Genomic DNA, 18,059 nt, shown 5'->3' on the forward strand with positions numbered 1-18,059 from the left:
AGAATTGTCAGTGTGCCTTTGCTAGCAGAAGAGAGTGCTTTCAACAAATGTGAGTACCCTTATTCCCAGTGTCCTAAGGTCACAGACTGTTGAAGATAGATGCACACTTGGGCGCCTTTGTTTTTTAGATCATTTTAGTGACTTTTATATGAAGTTGAAGATCCAGTAAAAGGTGCATGCCATCCTGACAAACCTCTATATCCTCCAATCATGGAGCACACCAAATACATGCCCCATTATCATATCATACTGCCATCCACAGATATATATATATATATATATATATATATAGTGGGCATATACAGTAAGAGACAAATAGAGAGTCTGTCTATTCATTATTCGTAAGATGTAAACTTTAACCATATAATATATATATGTATGATCATATCTTCATGACATTGTGTAAATGAAGTCAGGATTATGTATAAGTGTTGTCTCAAATCATATCGAATATACATGACTTATCTTGTCCCTTGAAATAGGCTGACCCTGACATACATCAAGTGCTAGTCTACCAACAGACATCCCAGTCATAACGTGTTTATGGAGACAGAATTAGGCGCTATCCCGAGTATTATATTCATACTATATAATAAAAGAGAGAAAAAAAGGCCGGTCTGTTCATTATTATTAAAGGGACACGGAACCCAAATGTTTTATTTTGTGATTCAGATAGAGCATGCAATTTTAAGCAACTTTCTCATTTACTCCTACTATAAAATGTTCTTTATTCTCTTGGTATCTTTATTTGAAAAGCAAGAATGTAAGTTTAGATGTTGGCCCATTTTTGGTGAACAACCTGGATTGTGCTTGCTGATTTGACCGCACAAAAACAAGTGCTGTCCAGGGTTCTAAACCAACAATTGGCTGGCTCCTTAGCTTAGATGCCTTCTTTTTCAAATAAAGAAATAGGAGTAAATTAGAAAGTTTCTTAAAATTGCATGCTCTATATGAATCACGAAAGAAAACATTTGGGTTCAGTGTCCCTTTAAGCCGTAAAGCTTTACCCATATGATATATATATTTATAAACATATCTAGATGACGTTGTGTAAATAAAATCAGTATTATGTGCAAGTGTGGTCTCGATCTTACTGAATATTAAAGATTTGTCCCTTCAAATGGGCTGACCCTGACGCACATCAAGTCCACCAACAGACTTATCAGTCATAACGTGTTAATGGATATAAAATTAGGTGTTATTCAGAATATTATATTCATGTTACATAATAAAAGACAGATAAAAAAATGGCATAACACTATGTATGTCTCTGAAGTCAATAGATAATTGAGCATTGAAACTTACTATAACAGGCTTTTTAGTTGATTACTTTCTATCTTGATGAAGGTGCAATTGACGCTAAAGAAAAAACATTTCTTACCGTACAAACATAGAAAATTTAAACATTGTACTTACTGCCTAAGATTGACAAAAATATAAACTGCCCACCTGAGGCCTATTGTATCAGGCATGGGTTCTCTAACTGAGAATGCAAGCAAATATATTGATGCAAAACTGAGATATATTGTAAGAGGATTACCATCATATACACGGGACACCACACATTCTTAATAATCGTTGTGTGCCCCCTTTGGCATCCAGCTTGTGGGGCAAGCAACGATTGGAGGAATCCGGATTTGTCATCAATCTGCTAAAGAAAACAGCAGATGCGGGCGGAGGATCGGCGTTATGCTTACAATAACGCAAAGGATAATAAGTGTCTTTGTAAACTTAAATGAATGAATGTTTTTAAGAGTATTATTTGATATTGGGCTTTAATTTGTTAAAGTTTTACAATCACTTTAAATTCGAAATTTCAAATGTGGATATTCAATCTTATTATGAACATTTTGAAAAGGAAAATAATATTTGAAAACGAGAAATAATTTGATTACCGAATTTGAATGGATTTTTATTTTTATCAGCATTTGATTTTTTAAAAAAAATTGGTCAATTGACCATTGTAAAATATCAAAACGAACATTTGACACTCACTGTCCAATAACCAGAAATGAATTTGATCAATAATAGTGCCTTACCTCAGTAGCAAAGCTTTCAGGATAGTTGGTTTTCTCTGGTCTTTGGGGGACATCTACACTGGATTCAAGGGCAACAGCATGTTCCTCAGTGACAACAAGATCTGGAAGACCAGTAGTGTCCAAATACAGTACCTGCGAGTGAGAAAAACTGCTTGAATTAAAGTTATTAATGTTAGAGTGTTTTTTTTGTCCAGTTATCTTGTTGCATAAAATAATAAAGGTAAAGATAAAAAAACACTAAATCCTAAGAGTTTTGCAATATAGTTTTTAATATTATTATTATTAATAATAATAATAACTATCAACCAGGCAGCTAGTTCTAAACTAGTACTACATTGCAATGGGTGAATAAGAACTTAGCCCCCTGACTAATAAACTATAGTATTGTTTCCACCCCTAATATTTAGGTCTTGCTTATTTGATGCATATCTGATAAAATGTACTCTTTACTTTTGGGACAGTCCTATAGATCAGTGCCCTCAGTAAACCCTAAAAGGCCAGGATGTGAGGATGTCCTTGACCTGCACACAGGTGTTAAAATTAAACTTTGATGATTCAGATAGAGCATGCAATTTTAAATAACTTTCCAATTTACTTATATTATCTAATTTGCTTTGTTCTCTTGCTATATTTTTTGTTGAAAGGCATACCTAGGTACCACAAGAGCAACAATGCACCACTGGGAGCTAGCTGCTGATTGGTGGCTGCACATCTATGGCTTATGTGACTGGTTCACCCCATGTGTTTAGCTAGCTCCCTGTAGTGCATTACTGCTCCTTCAATAAAGGATAACACAGGGAAATTTGCTAATAGAAGTTGTAAAGTTGTTTACAATTGTATGCTCCAACTGAATCATTAAAGAAACATTTTGAGTTTCATTTCCTTTTAACCAGCTGTGCTCAGGTGTGGATATCCTTAAACCCTGCACTGTTAGGTCTCCCTGGAAAGGTTTGGGAATACCGGTCTCCAGCAGCCAGCTTGTGCTGGTTTGTGTAACCAAGTCTCTGGGTGTGCATCACTCATTTGTTGGATGGTGGTTGGCATGAGAGGTGTAGAGCCAAATGACCTCATAAAAACTCATCACTGACTAATACAAAGAAATTAACTTGCTTAATATTTTTAAATGGTAAATAGGATATAATTACATGAACCAGCTATTTGTTCATTAGCAGCTTTGTCATACTCCATGACTTGTGGATGGCTGAAGGCTCTTTAAATAATTTTGATTAAAAATTGTTCCAATTCTTCAAGCACAGAGGCCTAGATTACAAGTGGGAGCGCTATGGTGTGCTTACATCACCAGTACACAATCCATAGCACTCCCATTTTTACTTCCATATCACAAGTGTAAAGTAAAATGTTAGCACTCAAGCGAAAGCCTAGGGAGAGCTAACATCTGAAGGTCAGATAATGTGCCTGCACTAAATCCGTCACCTAATATGTGTAAGACTGTTCACTCAAACATTCATAAAACAAAATGTGAATCAGTTAAAGAGAAATAAAAGTAAAAACGAGACACCCCTTATTAGCTTTGAAATAGTGAGACACAACATGTAGACAAGATACTTCACAGAGGCATTAAAGTCTTTATGAATTCTGCATGCTGGGTGCAAGAGTAGGTGAAATAGCCTGAACATCCACAACCAGACCCTCGGGACACCTTTCACCCTATCAAGCAAGACTACTTTACCATAACAAAACCGGACATGCCAGTATTCTGCAATCACATATACCGTTATACAAGCACGTTACCAAAGTGTTGAGGCTGTAATTAATATAGGTTTACCCATATTGCTAGGACTTGGCATTTGATGTGTGAGATATCACATTTTGGGCACCTTTCCAAGCTATAGATGTTTATGGAAGAAACTCCTAATGAAATGCTGGAAAACATATGTAAAGTGATACTCAATGTTGACCATAATCTTGCCTCTAAAACAAGACCCTTTAGCAACCTCATGAATATCATGGCCAATGCTTCTGTGCTTGTATGTGCAGTAACATTATGATTGATTTAGGGAAAGCCAAAGAGAGCAGTCTCTTTGGGTAACATTAGGTTTCTTTCATGGCTGCTGGCATTATTACCCGCATTATAAGTTTCATGTAGATTCTGCTCCTGGGCCCTGATTGCTCTAGCTGAAACCACTGGTCTAATGTTAGATGGTCGGCACACAGGACTTTGCTTAGTGGAATGGACAGAGAGCCCAAAGATAGCTGGCGATCATCATCTTTCACCTAGGAGACATAATACACAATAAATTTATATGCACATATATCTATCAGAAAACAGAATGAGTTGGTAGATGTCATTAGGCACAAAACGTCTTCCTGTTCTCCAGTTTCACCTGAATATCCAGATCATGTAGGCTGGGGTCTCTTAAGAAAAAGCGGAAAGGTTCTTCCCAAACTGGAGAGCTGGTATTGTACACGGTCTGTGACAAGAGAATAAAAATAATGTTTTACTTTGCTCTCTTTTATCCTTATACAGAAAATACAAGCAAGGAATCTGAACAAAGTCATGGTCTTAATACATATCCAAATGACACAGCGCCTTCTATGTACCCAGGTGTAAAAAAAATATATAAAATATTTATGTGAAAAACCACTGAAGAAGCATATCCAGTCTCCAAATAAATACAAAGATTTTCACAGATAGGAATGATTGAGATAATGGAGATCAGATAAATACATAATCAAAACTCTATATTTAAATTAACTTTGATTTTTTTTTAAAAAGTGCAAAATGATTTGACTACTTCTGTGAAGAGATGCTTTTTTAGAGAAGGTGACACGTTATTATTACAAGACCTATAGACGTGTTTGACATAGAGATAATTTCCTGAAGAGGATGCAGGCGGTGTAAAATAAGGTAATGAAAATCAACACAGAATACTCAGCATGAATAGATCACATAAAGATCCTGAGGGCAGCAGGAAGGATATGGTATATTCAGTATAGGCAAAGGTGGTGCTCTAAAGATTTATGTGAAGCTTCTACTTATTCTATGCAACACAAAACAGTGTGCCCACCAGTGAGGACACGAAATATCCCAAGAGTATAAGAAAGTATAGGAAACTAAAGATACAAATGATATGACACGATATAGAACAGGCAATTATCTCTCTCTCTCTCTCTCTCTCTCTCTCTCTCTCTCTCTCTCTCTCTCTCTCTCTCTCTCTCTCTCTCTCTCTCTCTCTCTCTCTCTCTCTCTCTCTCTCTCTCTCTCTCTCTCTCTCTCTCTCTCTCTCTCTCTCTCTCTCTCTCTCTCTCTCTCTCTCTCTCTCTCTCTCTCTCTCTCTCTCTCTCTCTCTATATATATATATATATATATATATTGCATTACAAGATTACAGGGGAAGCTGTACAATTGCTTCACATCTCGCCTGGTTACACATTATTTACCTTGCTCTCATGAGTTACGTCTTGTATGGATAGCTGTACCATGGGGTTTGGTTCCTTCAGTTCCTTCTTTAGCTAATGGGACAAAAATTTGAAACCGATGTTACTAATTTGACCAATCTTAGTTGATTTTACCAAACCACTTGCTTATTGACTAAGAGTCTGTATCGTCCTTTTTTAATTACTGGTAAATAGAGAATTAATTGATGAACAAAAACTTTAAACAACAAGAGGGTATTTAAAATACATATTACAGCACGTTCTTCTTTTGAAAAATGGATATTGTTCAAGGGGCAATAAGCTTTGTTTCTATCATACAGAAATAATTAAAAATGTTTTTAATCCCTTGTTTGCAAGAAAAGGTATTTTGCTAAAATTGTATAACATTAAACTATCAGGAAATGTCTGCGCACAAGCGATATACCCTCTTTTGGTTGCAACATACTAAAAGGAACTTTAGTGCCTATTTAATAAACCTACTTCTTGGTTTTCATTATTGTGAAGGGGCTGATCTGGCCTCAAATACAAATGTTGGAATAGTTTCTATCCGCCAGGAGACAACAAATACTTCAGCATTGGTTGTGTGCAAACACTTATCTCCTATTAGTTTTGCTATCAATTAAAAAAAAAAACTCTATTTTAATGCAAAAAATATTTTACCACTTTATTGCTGTGTTTTATATGCTGCTCAGTATCTGAAACAGAACAATGTTATGGAATCTTGAACTGGATGATCTTACAGTTCAGAGCTTTGGATCTAACCTCAACTGTATATTGACATCTGGCCCATGTATGTAGATCAGCAGTTTTCTGTAATTTTTGCTTTGGTTGAACTTTTGAAAATATTTGTCTTGACTCATTTATTTTTTATATGGCTGTGATAACAGCTCAGGGTTTCTACTAATGCAAATTTATAGTGGTTTGTGTAGGGCACACTGGCTGGTGACTGTTTTGGATTGCAGTTTGCTGGTTGCAGCGGAGAGACTTTCTTGTTAAAGTTTTACCAGTGCAAGTATCCCTTGTTTTTTATTGTGATGACTGCCTTTTTATTGCAATGTTATATATATTTTTTATATTAAATATTTTTTAAATTATTATATTTATATTATTTTAGCCCTGTCTTAACCTTTTTCTGTATTGAAGGGTTTATTTAGTATTAATTTATTTGAATGATAGCTGCTACCCTATCAGATATATTTAGCTATCATTTCTAGAGGTGTTTTTTCTTCTATAGCGGACTGAAACTAAAAGAAGTTTTCTTTTGTTCTGACCACTCTATTTAATATTTACCACAAAGTGGGCACTCTCTTATAGGTAATTCTATTGCTAAATATATGACAACTGTCAGACTTCCCTAGAACAGTGCTGGAGAATCTACAGCACTTGTGCCCAAGGTGGAACATGTAACAAATCTGCTCACTATCCACCTCCGGGTGCCCACCTTACTGTTTTGTTTCACTGGCTGCAATTGTAGTGCTTAAGGAATTATGTTCCTGATAGATCCATGCTATAAAACTGAAGTGTAATTGCTGATTTATAGCATGGATCTATCAGAAACATAATTTATTAAGCACTACAATTGCATATATAATTTAATGAAAAGTTAGCTTTCATGTTTCTTTAGTGTCGCTTTTTTAATGTTAAAAAGGTAATGTGGGCGCACACTTTCAAAAAGGGCATATGATTTTTTCATGGTCAGGCACAAACTAGGTCTGTATTATCTTATGCTTACTGGAAGGTCTTGTGCTCGGTCCAGGTAGAGCACTAGAATTGCTGCAGAAGGTTCCTCTTGAGTCTTTACAGTAGTTTCTCTGTTTATCTTTACAATCTGGTGAAACAAAGCAGGGATAAAGACATATCAGTGCAGTTAACTACTCCTTTCTTTGTCCACACTAAGGTCTAGATAAAAAGTGGTGTGCTATTGAGAGCTTTTACTTGAGCTTTACCACCACCAGAAGTAAAGATTTTGCATGTGTGGGTTAGTGTTTGTATTACAAGTTGCAAGTAAAAGGTTTGCGTGCAAGAGAGCACAGAAGAAAAAAACACAACACTTATTGCTAGTGTACTAGTCACACCTATCCTCAAAAAACCTTCTCTCGATCCAACCTCCCCATCCAACTACCGCCCTATTTCCCTACTACCTCTTGCCTTAAAACGTCTTGAAAAGCTTTACATTAAACTCCCTCCTTGACCCATTGCAATCTGGATTTCGCCCCCTTCACTCAAAAGAGACAGCAATTGTTAAGGTTACCAATGACCTACTTACAGCAAAATCAAAAGGCCACTTCTCTCTACTTATCCTCTTTGATCTGTCTGCAACCTTTGATACTGTCGACCACACTCTTTTACTCCATACCCTACAATCCTTCGGCATCTGTCACACAGCTCTCTCTTGGTTCTCTTCCTATCTGTCTAACCGTACTTTTAATGTAGCCTTCTCTGGGGTATCCTCTGCCCCGTTACCTCTTTCTGCTGGGATACCGCAAGGCTCTGTCTTCGGTCCCCTTCTCTTCTCAATCTACACGTCCTCACTAGGTTCCTTAATAAAGTCCCACGGGTTTCATTATCATTTGTATGCCGACGATACCCACATCTACCACTCTGCACCAGAACTATCTCCTTCCTTGCTAACCCATGTCACTAACTGTCTCTCTCATATCTCATCTTGGATGTCCTCTCACTACCTCAAGCTAAATCTCTCCAAAACTGAGCTCCTTATTTTCCCCCCTTCTTCCAAAATCTCAAACCCCCATGTCTCTGTTGACAACTCCATCATTACCCCAACCTCACATGCCCGATGTCTTGGGGTCACACTTGACTCCGATCTTTCTTTCACTCCTTGGCTAAAGCCTGCAGCTTCCACCTTAAAACCATCGCTAAAATTAGACATTTCCTTACACAAGACACAACAAAGATTTTAATTCACTCTCTCATCCTTTCCCGCCTCGACTACTGCAACTCTACCCTCTCTGGTCTCCCTAGCTGCTGCCTAGCTCCTTTACAATCCATAATGAATGCCTCTGCCAGACTCATCTTCCTTGCATGTCGCTCTTCATCTGCCGCACCTCTCTGCCAATCCCTTCACTGGCTTCCTCTTGCCTCCAGGATTAAACACAAAATTCTCACTCTGACACACAAAGCCCTCAATTGCACTGCTCCCCTCTACATCTCAGACCTTGTCTCCAGATACTCTCCCTCATGATCTCCTACTCTCCTCTTCTCTTGTTACCTCCTCACATTCCCGTCTACAAGATTTCTCAAGACTGGCTCCCATCTTATCTCTCTGCCTCGCTCCACAAGAATCTCACCTAGTTTTAAAAGCTTCAAGTGCTCCCTAAAGACTCTACTATTCAGGGACGCTTACAATCTACACTAACCTTCCTATCTCCACTGCTATTCCCTAAAACCCCATAGCATGTAAGCCTATAAACCCAGCTGTTTGTAGTTCACCTTCTTAAGAGCCGACTACAACAGTGCAACTCTCGGCAGGACCCTCTCTCCCCAATTTGATCCCTGTAATAATTTTTTATATACCACCCATGTTCCTAGCGCTGCAGAACCTGTTGGCACTCTACAAATAATAATAATAATAATAAATATATATATATATATATATATATATACATACACACACACACAAATCTCTTTATCTTACACTCCGATAATAGTGCAAATATACATTTATATACAAAGTGGTGCGTTCTTTCTCCAGCACACACACATATAATACATACATCATTATTTTCAGTCAATCTAAACACCAAGCACACTCAGGCAACTATGTCTCCCTACCTGTCAAAGGACTGTGACACTGAGTAAATTGCAGAGATTAATATATGTTGCTTTTACCTTTATAAACATAAAGAAATATATGTTTTTACAGTACCTCTTCAAGTTTTGAAGCATTGGACAGAAGAGTGAGCCATTCTAGCCTGAGATGCACCTCCCCTGACTTTGTGTCCTTTAAATCGAACCACTGGGGGGAAAAAATAAACTTACATGAAATCTTTATAGAAGGTGGAGTCCATAAGCATAATACAAAATGCACTTAGTCATTCCCTCCTCCTCCAGTAACTGTATGGTTCCTACCTTGTCCACAACACAAGCTTTCTTTACCTCACCCAGATCTAGCTTAAATCTGAAAGAGAAAATATGATTATATAAAACCAGTAAAAGCTGTTCACCAGATTGCATAGGTTTTTATCAGTTAAGTCTCAGTCACACTAGCGAACAAACATCAGCATGTAGTCATTTTTGTTTGTTTCACTTTGCACTTGCACGCATTATTAGGCCTTATAATTGGCCTAGCGATGATCTATCTGTAAACATTTATTTAACATTGTGGAATCTATGTTTATTTTGCATTTAAATGGTAGAACAAATCTTCCCCTTGACATTACACTACCATTTGAATGTTCTTATAAAATGAATAACATCCAAAAATTGCATTGAATTCCCACAGAGTTACAATGAAGTCTATCAAAATAAACATGAACTTTTGAACATCTGAAGGTTACATTTGATATTATAAAGTTGCATTCAATATAAGGAAAGCTAAAATGTTTTTGCAAACCTGCAACAAACATTCAAGAACAACATTTCTTTTTTTAAACAAATGTGCCAACATATTTGCCTGACTATTGTGTTACATTGCCAATATATGATGAAGGCAAAGTCCATGTGAACAAGGACTCACCTTCCCAAGAAATCATCCTGGTCTGGATCCTTATCAAACAGCTCCACTTCCAACTCCTGGCCAGGCACCTCATGAACAACAACCTAGATATGGAACCAACAAAGTATAGACATACTTTTATACTTTATAAATCACATTTATGTGCAAACACATAAAAAGCGTTCATCAATAAACCTTCATCCTTTTAAGGAACACTGTATTGTAATTTTTTCCTTCTCTTAATGTGTTTCCAAAGACTTGGTCTACCAGCTGTATTAGTGTAAAATTTATTTAATATTCTGGAACTGTAATTTCTAATAGGGCCACATCTAATGATCATTTTATGTTATACATGTCATCCCATCTCTTCTTAACTATACTGATAAAAATCTATAGAAATGTGGGTAATGAGACTGGGTAATTGTTAGTATAGCTATTACTATCACCTATAATCCAGAAAAGAAAAATAAATATGTGCAACCCCACTCTGCGATTACAACTCATTAATAAACCTTTCAGTATACTCAGAGTGACTACACATGCAAGGTGACTGATTACTGGAGGGTGGGTAGAAGTATATTACACATTTGGAAAGGTAGAAACGGGTAAAGCCCATCCTTGCTACTAAAAAAGTAGTGGAGTCTTCAATTTACGGTTTGATTTGCTACCGCTTGTGTGAGACTAGTTAGAAAAAATACTTGAGGTGAATAATCACAGTTTCTTTTCATCTAATGATCAACTGGATAAAATAACTGAATATATATAAATAAATAAATAAATAAATAAATAATGGAAACTAATACTTAGCATTATTTGCTCAGACTTACAAGGGCCTTCTAAATCCTACCTAGAGTTTAATAAGATATTGTGGAGATGGATGTTTTCTGCCTCATAAATAAAAAGGTAGAGAGAGACAACCTCTTCTTGAGGGTTGCAAAAAAGAATCGACAACTAGAACTCTCAGATCACTTGCCCCAATCCATCCATCAAATCATTGTATTGTGTATCCGCTTCCCAGATTTATGACATTTTCTTTGTATCCCCCTTATATAAAGAAAATGTCATAAATCTGTAAAGCAGAAAGGAAACATTCACTTTTAATAAATGGCATATCAGTGGATGTGCCACACTTTTCTAACCCTTTACTAGAATAGAAGGGCAATACTTTAAATTTCTAGTACATGCCTCTCACTAAACAGACATTTTCACCTGTCAGGATACACTAGACAGGTAATAGCCATCAGGTTGCAAGTAATAGTAAGCAGAACATGTAGTAGATAATGGCCAGCAAGACACAAGAGCAAGCAATGGCTGGCAGTACCCAGGAGTAGGTATTGGCCAGAAGGATACTGTAGTACCCAATGGTCAAGAGAACGCAGTAGCATGCAATGGCTAGGTCAAGACAACAGGACTTTATAAGCAGGTACTGACTAGCTGTAAACACAACAACTTAATGGCCAGTACAGCCATATAACAGGTAATGGCTAACAGGCAAAATACAGAAAGGCCAGGAGCAGAGGCTGTCAAACAGGTAGTGAATAGAACAACCAAGTATCAGATAATTTGTCTTTATTCTATACACAGACATTTCCATTTTCTACCTATTAAAAATCTAACATGGGGAAAAAAAACAAAAAACAACTTACAGATATTCTTTATCTGTTCCCAAAGGACAAAAGTGTATGTAATGGCATTATCCATCACAAGGTGAAACCACAGAAAGTTTATCCAAAGCCATCTTATCTCAATATAATCTAAGGCCTCATGGGCTATAAACTACATAGGGCAGCAAGGTGAGCGCTTGAATAGTAGTATTCAGTTCTGTGAAGGTTACTAAGGATTAATAATGCACTGTGTTCTATCTTACTTCATAGAATAAAATGAATAGAGAAAAAGATACAACTTGCTATAATTTCTAAAAAGGTGTACCAAATATGGCTGCCATACTCAAAGAAAATGAAGAAGCTTATTAAAATCAACTGATTTAATTAAGCTACTATCTTACCAGGCTTTAAGCGACTGCTTAATCAGTGTGATGCAACAACAAAATATTATTCAACATTTGATTAATTATAAACCAATATGTATCCTCTCATACAGACTAAACGCTAACATACCTCATACATCTCACGCCAAACAGGATTTAAGTTCTCGTTAATGACACGACTTGTGAAGACTTGTGTGCCTACACGAAGGACAGCATAAGGGTCCGATTTCCCAGCAAATATACCTTTAAGCTGGATGTCTTTTGCTGGCAGTTTCCTGGCTTCAATTAGATGAATACGAACAATACCCTTAAATGAGGGGAAAAAAGGAAATTAATGTGGGGGAGGATTAGACACACCGTTGATTTTTAATTTAAGGTATAAAAAAAAAAGGAGGGAGGACAGACTCAAGAGACACAGAGACCATAGACAAGAGAGGGACAAGTGGTAAACCTCATCCCTCTGATGCTTTTACCTCAGTTGTGGATCAAAGAATCTATAGTAATAAAATCATTTTACATTATTTTATGTTTGTTGCATGGTAATAAATTGTTGATATATCCTTATGTTGGTTAACCTTGTTTTTTCAAACCATTTTGTTGTTTCAGGATTATTTTGTTGATGAGTAGACGTGTTGACGGTGAATTTTATCATTTATCTTTTTGTTATGGTTTATGCTTGTATGATAATTTATAGCATTATAAAATAAACATTTTGCTTTTATAAGGTTTGGGTTTCAAGGACGGCTTATTTACAAAATAGCTTGGTATACCCAGATATATAAAATATCTATTTATTCTAAACACACATCTATTTATTCTATGTACACTTTTACCTCTGTTGACTGTATGTATTGATATCGCATATATTAATACAAATAAAAAAATATTTGAGTATTTTTATTAATTTTTGCAATATCTATACATACAGTTAAAGGGACATGAAACCCAATTTTTTCTTTCATGATTTAGAAAGAGCATGCAATTTTAAACAACTTTCTAATCTGCCTCTATTATCTAATTTGCTTCATTCTCTTGATATCCTTTGCTGAAAAGCATATCTAGATTGGATCAGTAGCTGGTGATTGGTGGCTGCACATATATGCCTTGTGTGATTGCCTCACCCATCTGCATTGATATTTCTTCAACAAAGGATATCTAAAGACTAAAGCAAATTAGATAATAGACATAAATTGGAGTGGAGTGTTTAAAATTGTATTCTCTACCTGAATTAGGAATGAAACATTTTGGGTTTAGTGTCACTTTAATAGTGGTAAAAGTGTATATAATCTGGCCACAAGAAGATACATTCACAGATTGCATATAAGAGGAGAGAATTAAAAAAAAAACAAAAAAAATAAAAAAAAACAACTAAATTTATGCTTACCTGATAAATGTATTTCTTTCTTGACACGGTGAGTCCATGGCTCATCATCAATTACTGTTGGGAATATCACTCCTGGCCAGCAGGAGGCGGCAAAGAGCACCACAGCAAATCTGTTAAGTATCACTTCCTACCCACAATCCCCCAGTCATTCGGAGGAGAGAAAGGAAGCAACAAAAGGTGCAGAGGTGCCTGAGGTTTATATAACACAAAACTGTCTGAAAAATACAGGGAGGACCATGGACTCACCTTGTCAAGAAATAAATAAATTTATCAGGTAAGCATGAATTTTGTTTTCTTTCTAATGACACAGTGAGTCCACGGATCATCATCAATTACTGTTGGGAATCAATACCCAAGCTAGAGAACACAGATGATAAGGGATGGACAAGACAAGTAACCTAAACAGAAGGCACCACTGCTTGAAGAACCTTTCTCCCAAAGGAAGCCTCAGCCGAGGCAAAAAAGTGTCAAAAGAAGACCAAATCTCTGCATTACATATCTGTCCAACAGAGGCCTCATCCTTGAAAGCCCAAAAGGAAGACACCGCCCAGGTGGAATGAATAGTAATTCTCTCAGGAGGCTGCTGTCCAGCAGTTCCATATGCCAACCAAGAAATACTTCTCAACCAGAGAGAAAGAGAAATGGCAGTAGCTTACTGACCCTTACATTGTACGGAAAAACAAACAAAACAAGAGGAAGACTGACAAAAAGCCTTCAAGAGCACACACAACATCTAAGTAGAGAAGTAACATTCCTTATGAGAAGAAGGATTAGGACAGAGAAAAGGAAATTTCCTGAATAATGTCCCTGTCCGAAACAACCTTAGAAAAAAACAAAATTTGGTAAGGAGAACCGCCATATCTGATGAAATATGAAATAAGAAGAATCACACTGCAGAGCTCAGAAACACTCTGAGTAGAAGAATTCCCAGATAATAATGCATAGACTCAAAACGGAGGCCTGAGAAAAAAATATAAAAACAAGGTTAAGACTCCAAAATGGAGCCACTGACTTAACACAGTCCTGATTATAACCAGGGCCTGACAAGAGATTGCATACATGGCACGTCCGCCAGACGCTAAGTAGCAAAATGGAGAAACTTGTGAGTACACCTTCAAGGAGCAAATAGCTACAGCTTCAAAGACATCTAAACTGACTATCAGGCTACCACAGCTGATTTAAAGAAAAATCAGACCCCTCAGGGAAATGACTAACAAACCCTTTTCCAGGACACTCTGGAGGACAAAATTCTATAAATCCAGAATTTACTTCAAGAGGAACTCCTGTATTCACATCAAAAATGGATATTTACATCATAACATATGGCAATCTCCCCAGGAACTGGATGCAAGTCTGAGTCATAATCCAAATGACCAATGTAGAAAAAACAGCGTGTAGACGGGGGCGGAGCCTGACCATGCAGGAAGATGGTCGCACACTAGGAGGGCTCCTGCCACCAAAAGCTGACAAAATTGCTTAAATTAACACTAAAGCACTCTAATTTATCTGATCTACCTGTGTACACGACTGGGAACATATTCTTTCTAGCCTGAAGCTTAGCTCTACCGAGGAAGCCGTTATCTCGGCACTGCACTAGCGACAAAAGAGACTGAGCTGTCGAACCCACGTGGAAGATTAATTTTCATAATACCCATAGCGGACGAATCATAGAAAAGATTTCTCTGCACTAGAGACGAGAGTCTCCACAGTTGAAAAGAGCTCTAATGACAATGCATCATCCCTGCAACAACAAACATCTGATATCCAAAACCACGCTGACAATCTACAATACCTTAATGATAAGCTTGAGGACATTGATAACAGGGGACGCAGGAATAATCTGCGTTTCCGAGGAGTATCAGAAGCCGTTGCACCGCAGAATATTGAGGGCTATCTGCCAACCCTGTTTAGGATCATCAAAGACTCCCCATCGTCTCCTGAAATTACCATTGAGAGGGCCCACAGGGCTCTCAGGCCTAAACCGCCAAGCAAAGCTCCTCCTAGGGACATCATTGTCAGGTTCCTTAGCTTCAAGGACAAAGAGGAGATCCTTTAGGGAGCTGGATGAAAACACCCCATCACACATGCAGGAGAGGAAATACAGGATTTCACTGACTTATCACCGCTGACCCTACAAAAACGTAGGGATCTAGGTCACATCACATCTATTCTGAGGAATAATACGGTTCCGTAATGATGGGGGATTTCCTGTATCCATCATTGCCACCAATAATAATAAAACAGCCATTTTCTGGCCTGGAATGGACCAAAAAGTTTTTTTTTAAAACCTTTCACTACAGGTCCCCACTGATGAAGGAACTCTGCTGAGAAGAGCAGCATTCTCTGCTCGCCCACTGAAGGATCGACCCACGGAGGAGGCCAATGAGTAATGTATAGCTAGGCATTAAGTGCCGATCTCAGGTTTCTATTGGGACTAGAATTATGTTTATAGACTTCCATTTGGACTATGATGATGTTCAAATAATTCCATTTTGTCTCTAAAATGTTATCCTTGCACAAAAGTTGGTAATGTTTCTACTGGGACTAGAAAGATGTTTGTAGACTTCCATTTGGACTATAATGATGTTCAAATACTTCCATTTTGTCTCTAAAATGTTATCCTTGCTCATAAAGTTTTGTTTTACCTAGATAATTTATGATTTATTTATTCTAGATTTATTTATTCTAGATGATTATTGCTCATGATAAATTATGTTGATAAATCTCTATGCTATAGCTTATAGCTAGGGTTTAAATTAATCACTGTTAATAATAACTGTTGGGAACATGGTAGTCCCCCCCCCAAAGGATTTGTCCACGAGGGGCTCAGATACAGTTAAAAAATACTATGGGGTGTATAGAATACTCCTCCTCTCCCCTTGGCATAGACACCTGCATACAGTAACAATATAGAGGGAGGGGGGTAGGGCCTTTTTTCTTGCCCTTTAATGAATCTCACTTAGTTATTCCACCTATCTCTTTCTAACACTACTAGAATTTAAAATGATAGCACTGACTAGCATATGTTAATATCGGGGAAGGGAGAAAGATTCATATGGTAGTATTATTATTCTGCACCCAAAGGACCCCTATAATGATCCTACCTGGAATATTGTTTATCTCATACAGTTATGCCTTAGTAAGATAATGTTTTAGATTGCTATTGTTCATGATAAATTGCATGTTGAAAACGCTTTATGCTATAGCTTATAGCTGAGGCTAATCGAGTATAATATCTCGGCTTGCTCAGGTACTTCTAAAAGGTTTAAATTAATAGCCGTTAATAATAAATGTTGGGTACATGGAAGTCCCCCCAAAAGATTTGTCCACGAGGGGCTCAGATACAGTTTTAAATCACAACGGGGCATATATAATACACCTTGTCTCCCTTTAATATAGACAACTACCTATGTTAACAATATAGAGGGAGGGGTGTAGTGCTATTTCCTCACCCTTCAATGATCCCCACTTAGTTACTTCGCCTATCTTCCTCTGATACTACTAGAACATATGTGTTAATATCTATTAGCAGGAGTTAATACCAATGAAGGGAGAAAGATCCATCTGGTTGTATTATTAATCTGTACCCAATAGACCTCTATAATGATCCTGTCTAGAAAGATTTTATCTCATTACTTTAGCATTACACCAGTTGGTGCAATAAGGTTAGCATGCTCTAAGGTTTAATTGTGTTATTAGTATATATATGTTTTTCATAACTCACGTCAGTTAAGGGGCTTATCCCCTATATCTATTCTTACATTTATTTTTTCTGACCTGTATAGGGTAAAAGGAACACTGTTGGCAGCTAGCTTGCCTGGATTTCTTTTGTTTACTCTTGTTGGTGCTTTTTTCCCTGTATAGATCCTTCTTTTCTTTCTTCCTTTCCCCTCATTCCCACTAACCTCTTCAAATACATATCCCTTCCTCTTCTTTTTCTCTTCCCCCCCCCTTTTTTTCCCCTCCCTTCCCTGAAATGGTCATGCAGTCCAAATCCAGTAAATTTGGTGACCACTCCATCAACCTCACTACCATCAATGCTAAAAGGTATGAATGACCCGGGTAAGCGCTCCATAGCCTTTAAGGAACTGAACAAATCACGGAGCCATATAATTTTAATGCAAGAAACACTATAGAAAAGGCAAGGAGCCTAGATGGTATAACTCCCAGTTCCCTACAGCATATTTTACTTCGGGACAGAGTAAGAAAGGAGGTGTGGGTATTTTATTTCACAGATCAGTACCATTCATTATGACACACATGGAGAGGGACTCAGACGGGCGTTATGTAATTATTGTAGGTACTCTGTTCGGATACTACATTAACCTTAGCCTCAATTTACTCGCCCAGTCACGGCCAGGAGTCTTTTATGAATAAGATTTCTGATCTTTTACTAGAACACTCCAGAGGAATTACATATATAGCTGGGGACTTTAATTTGGTTGCAGACCCATTAGTCGACACTTCACGAGGAACCACGTGTACACCTATTTCCACGATTAATCAGGTAAATTACACTCTTAAAAAAGCAACCCTACATGACGTTTGGCGCACTCTTCATCCTACTTCTAGGGA

The 18,059-nt window shown here is 37.3% G+C and overlaps 1 protein-coding gene across 1 annotated transcript in view; it reads right to left on the bottom strand.

Moving 5' to 3' along the window:
- The window catches only part of ESYT1 (extended synaptotagmin 1), a 215,890-nt gene that overhangs the window by 64,704 nt on the left and 133,127 nt on the right, over positions 1 to 18,059 (bottom strand). Inside the window, exons 9-17 of the mRNA XM_053708110.1 lie at positions 12,231 to 12,407; positions 10,135 to 10,217; positions 9,528 to 9,576; positions 9,325 to 9,414; positions 7,171 to 7,266; positions 5,442 to 5,513; positions 4,385 to 4,471; positions 4,125 to 4,274; positions 2,040 to 2,171 (exon numbers count right to left, since the gene is read on the bottom strand). Coding sequence (XP_053564085.1) covers positions 2,040 to 2,171; positions 4,125 to 4,274; positions 4,385 to 4,471; positions 5,442 to 5,513; positions 7,171 to 7,266; positions 9,325 to 9,414; positions 9,528 to 9,576; positions 10,135 to 10,217; positions 12,231 to 12,407 — 936 coding nt within the window. The remainder of the gene's footprint in view (positions 1 to 2,039; positions 2,172 to 4,124; positions 4,275 to 4,384; positions 4,472 to 5,441; positions 5,514 to 7,170; positions 7,267 to 9,324; positions 9,415 to 9,527; positions 9,577 to 10,134; positions 10,218 to 12,230; positions 12,408 to 18,059) is intronic.

The sequence above is a fragment of the Bombina bombina genome, chromosome 3, assembly GCF_027579735.1.
Source record: "Bombina bombina isolate aBomBom1 chromosome 3, aBomBom1.pri, whole genome shotgun sequence".
Lineage (NCBI taxonomy): Eukaryota > Metazoa > Chordata > Amphibia > Anura > Bombinatoridae > Bombina > Bombina bombina.